Here is a 4,936-nt window from a genome sequence, read left to right as displayed (position 1 = left end):
CTTATCTTTTTTTTTTTACTAATTTTTTTTATTTTTTTTAAGCCCCCCATCTTCTCTATCACGAACAGTTATGGCAGCCTTGACTTTCCCTATTTTTGGCCCTTCTTTCTTTGCTGCCCAATCCTTTCTTATATTTTCCACGTCCTTTTCTCACTTTTCACTCTATTTCAGTTCACTCTTCTTTTATCGCTTTCTTCCTTTTCTGTTTCAGCCTTAAAATTCGAATTTATATTGAGAGATAGAGGTGCAGCCATGTGCATCTAGCTCTCACCCCAAAAGGGCAGAGTAATATATATATATATATATATATATATATATATATATTTTGACTACCCACTTATCAAGAATTAAGTAATCATGTTATCCAGTGTCCTTTTCTACCAAGTGTCGGTCTCTGATTATCACACTTTCTAATCTCAAAAAATTAATTCGGTAATTTTACTTAAAAAATTCATGCTATCCCATTATTAATCATGCATAAATATGGATTAGCACCTAACCAATTACAGGTTAAGAATAAATTAGATGCAACCTATGATGAGTTAGTCATGATTAGAGCCTACTAGTCTCGTGATTCATTTTTCAAATGCTAACATATATCAACTTATGTCATGTAGGGAAGATGACACTGTTCATGATGTCATGTGTATTCAGGTCATTTATTGATTCGCTAGATTCTCATGTATATTTTATTCATTCCTTGTTTATCTACACATGGTGGACGAGGTTTCCTTAGTATGCTAACTTTAGAATTCTCTGTTAGCATTATGTATAATTTCATAGCATCTGATAATAAAATACTTTGGACATGCTTGTGGTCTAAGCCAATTATTGTAGAGCTCTAAGACAGTGAGTTATAATTGGGTCATTAGTATAATAGTAGCCAAGAAAACTAGCCTTTGTGTATGTGTTGTCATGTTTGTAGGATCAGCTTGTTTAGATAGCTACTAGATATTGTTTAAAGGATACTACAGAAAGTTGGAAGATATGGAAGTTATAGGATATATGATTTCTGATCTCCTAAATGGTTGATGCACTTTGTCATAGAATTTCTAAATGCACATACACACACAATGTAAATTAGTAAAGATGCACTTATTTCCCTTTTGTTATAACCATGACTTAAATAATTTGAATCACAATGTAAATTTCATTGCTGGTTTTGACTTTTTCCTTATTTTGGTTAATTCCCTTCTAGGATGAAGGGGATGGAGGACCAGAACCTGAAGGTGAAGATGAAGTTGAAGGTGAAGTTGAAGGGCAAGGAGAGGTCGAAATTGAGAGCGAGGGTGAACCACAAGATGTTGATGTTGAGCAAGTTGAGAGTGAGGGTGAGAAATCTCAGGAAGTTGAAATGGGCAATCAAAGGGAAGAAAGTGAAGAGAGGTATTTGGAGAGTGATGATGAGGGATATGGTCAACGAGTTGTAACAAGTAGAAGACGAAATACAATTGACAGTGGGTCTGAAAGATCAGGGGAGAATTATTATGCTGCTAGCAAGGATGAGGAAGTGAATCAGGCCAGAAGGTCTAGGTATATTGTTCAGTCTCTCGTCCTTTTCATGACTCTTCATACCTGTTCGTGTGTGTATAATGTGATAGTGGTATAGCATAGAAATTGACACAATAGCTTCTTCATCCCCTCCTTCTAACATAATAAATCCCTATTAATGCACTACCACTGCACATTTACTGCATATTGATTCGTGTTTCTTCTTCCCGTTGTATCCTTCTCTACTTGGTCTTATGATGCTATCCTACTTACTGATACACAAGTGTTATGTTTCGTGCTTAAATGCATGGATAGTGTACAGGAGAAGGTTGGTTATATATATTGATGCAAAATGTCCTATTTCCACTTTGGAATGATATATGGTAGGAAAATTGTGAAGGTCTGTGGAAAGATTAATGCTATGAAGGAAAACAGTCCAAGAAGCAAACCTATGCGGTTTCTTTTTTTTTTTCTGAAGTTCTGCATCTTAGTTTTCCCAGAGCTAATCATGGTCATTTTCCAACTTTAAATATCCGGCCCTTTAAAAAGCTGTACCTTCCTCCTTTGTGTTCTTCAATTTATCCACTCTGTGAATGTGAGTCTGCATATTCGTTTTCTTCCTAAGATTTGCTTAGCGATAACAAAAAAACTCTCATGTTGACTCCTTTTTGGTGGCCAGTCACTGCCTCTCCAATGATTGAAGTCAAATGCATTAATTTTTTATAGATCGTGACGAAATCATCATTCATCAAAACTAGAATTCTGATTTGAATTCCTTTATTGCCGTATCTGTTCATTTTTATGCTGTTGGTATTGGATGCTGTAAGATGTTGATACCGAATCCTTTTAGGAGAAGTTATTTGAAAATTTTGGCTTCATAGAAGTTTTGAGAAGTTAATAAGAGATTTATTGCATGTAATATATATTTTATGTAGCCGGAAATTGTTAGAGTGGAAATCAATGACAAAAAGGTTGTAAATGAGGAAAGAGAACTTAGGTACAATGGAAAGTTGCTTTTGTCTTTCATATATTGAATGTATCCTGCAATCATTCTCTTCTAGTGTATAGTGCTACAGAATTTTCGTATCTGATCATGTCGAGTGGTCTGGACATTCTGATTCTTGCAGTAGATCACCTGGCGATGAGAAAAACGAGGATCACCTTTTATACTCAGCTCCAGAGATCCGTGATGTTTTTGGGGACTCTGACGATGAAGAACAAGAAGAGTACGCAGTTCAGAATCAGATCGAAGAAGATGAAAATGTTTGTATAAGATGTCCTAATAGTAACTAGATCATTGCTTTTAATATTTTGTGGTGCTTCTGCTGCATTTTTGATACACATCAAATGAATATATTTTCCCGAACACAGAGATCTCTTCCAGATGAAGAGGACAATTTTGAGAAAGGACTAAGGCCAGAGGATATGATTCCTGATGAAGATGCCCCATATGAGTCTGAAGAAGAGCACACTGAGGCTAGACCCAAAGAAAAGCCCGTTGGTCCTCCTCTGGAGCTAGAGATTCCTCTGCGTCATCCTCCAGCTGACCCGGACAAGGTTTATCTCCAATTTTGTAATTTACAGCCTTAAGTGTTTAGTATCCGCTATTTTCTCTGAATCTTGATCACAGTTATACCCTTATAGCCAAAAGAAAATCTTGAAATGATTGCAATCATTCACGTGTGTGTATCACCCTGTACACACTTCAAAACATGAGTTCAGTCTTGGTATTTTCGAGTTAACAGTTCAGAATAGTCTGGTGGAGCATCCCATTTTCTCTTAAAACAACCCAAAATAATTTTTGGTATAGCAGAACAATATATTGTAGCAAAGTTATATTGTTGCTTTTGAACATCACTAAAGTTATAGAGCTAGACAGGGTAGTGGATTCCACAATTTGTGCAATGTGGCAAAAACCAGGCCAATCTTCGTATTTTCCGTGATCAGATAGAGGATACAGATACAACTAAAGGAAATGATGGACATAGAAATTTTGGGGAACTTTATAGACAAAGTTCAACTCGTTAAAGAAATTTTTTTTGCACTTGCCCCTTTTTTTCTTCGTAGGAATTTTTTGAGTTCTATTACTTATGATTTGGTGTCAGTCTTCTTGTGTACTCTATCAAGATTTAATTGACAGAATGCCCACTTCCCTGTTTTTTCTTCTTAGGAATTCTTTGAGTTCTATTACTTATGATTTGGTGTCAGTCTTCTCATGTACTCTATAAAGATATAATTGACAGAATGCCAAGTTTTTCCTCATCTCTTTCCCATGTGGGTAGCCTTTCTATAAAATTGATATGAACGTGTTGCATCTGCTCTATTGATACAATGCTCAAGTCTTTGTGATGATCCGTCGAACTAAATCCTATTAAAACTTGGAGGATCACTTCAGTCTCTTTTTATATGCAATTGAATTTTCTCTGGTTCACATTAATTACAGTTTGGTTTTACTTTAATGTGAGGCTGTAATTATGTAATCCCCATTTCCTACTCTTCTACTATACTCTGAGGTTGAAGTTTTGAATTCTCCACGTCCTAGTGCTAGTTAAGAACATGAATAATACATAATCCAGAATTATAGTGATAAATGTTCTATTGCAGATGCATATGTCGAAGTTACGAATATGGATGTTGTAATCAAGGAATTATACTGATGAATGTTGTTCTATTGCAGATGCATATGATTAAAGTTTCAAATATAATGGGTATTGATCCCAAGCCATTTGATCCTAAAACATATGTGGAAGACGATGTTTATATCACTGATGAATCTGGATCAAAAAAGAGAATACGGTTAGAGAATAATATTGTTCGCTGGAGGAGGGTTAAAAATCCTGATGGCACAACATCTGTAAGTGAATCGTTTGATGTTTTATTTGTTCATTTTGAGATGTATGCACGTGCATCATCATGTAACTTTAGTTGATTTTTGTATTTCTGTTCATCATGCCTACCACTTTACTGTTTCAAATGTTTGTTTGGATGATATGCAATTGTTTGTCGTTTATTTAAAATGAAGATTGTGTAGATGGATGAGTTACAATGTCAAGCTGGGATTTGAATTTTGCATTAGCATACTTGTTTGAATGATGATCTATATAGGTTCATAAGTTGCGTTATCATTGTAGTAGTTATTTTTCCTCTTGGGAAGCATAGAAAAAATTAATTTCCAAATTGCTTAGATTAAGCCCCTGTTGATAGCAATTTTCACCCAAAAAATCAATTTTTTTGACCTTTATTTCACTATTTTAGCAATCATTTTTTATTTCTTCACTCACATGTGGGATTCACTTTTCTCTCTAACGGTAAAAAAATTAATTCTCATAATCATTACTGAACAGGTCCTAATTATTGCAACTCAAAGATTGATTGCTTTATTGCCCTCCCTCACATGACCAGTGAAGTAAATATAGGCAACTCATTCATTTGCCCTTCTATTCCC

At 35.0% G+C, this 4,936-nt stretch overlaps 1 protein-coding gene across 4 annotated transcripts in view; it reads left to right on the top strand.

Moving 5' to 3' along the window:
- Positions 1-1,173: 1,173 nt before the first annotated feature.
- Positions 1,174-4,936, top strand: part of LOC111402359 (protein LEO1 homolog) — an 11,375-nt gene continuing 7,612 nt past the window's right edge. For all 4 annotated transcript variants that reach the window (XR_002704233.1, XR_002704232.1, XM_023030593.1 and 1 more), the window contains exons 1-4: positions 1,174-1,533; positions 2,619-2,754; positions 2,863-3,048; positions 4,169-4,345. Coding sequence is in view for 2 of the 4 variants with exons in the window: in XM_023030593.1 (XP_022886361.1) it covers positions 1,355-1,533; positions 2,619-2,754; positions 2,863-3,048; positions 4,169-4,345 (678 nt within the window). In the remaining 2 variants the exon portion in view is untranslated. The remainder of the gene's footprint in view (positions 1,534-2,618; positions 2,755-2,862; positions 3,049-4,168; positions 4,346-4,936) is intronic.

Source organism: Olea europaea, chromosome 10 (genome assembly GCF_002742605.1).
Source record: "Olea europaea var. sylvestris chromosome 10, O_europaea_v1, whole genome shotgun sequence".
NCBI classification, from domain to species: domain Eukaryota; kingdom Viridiplantae; phylum Streptophyta; class Magnoliopsida; order Lamiales; family Oleaceae; genus Olea; species Olea europaea.
This window is presented reverse-complemented; position numbering and strand designations above follow the sequence as displayed.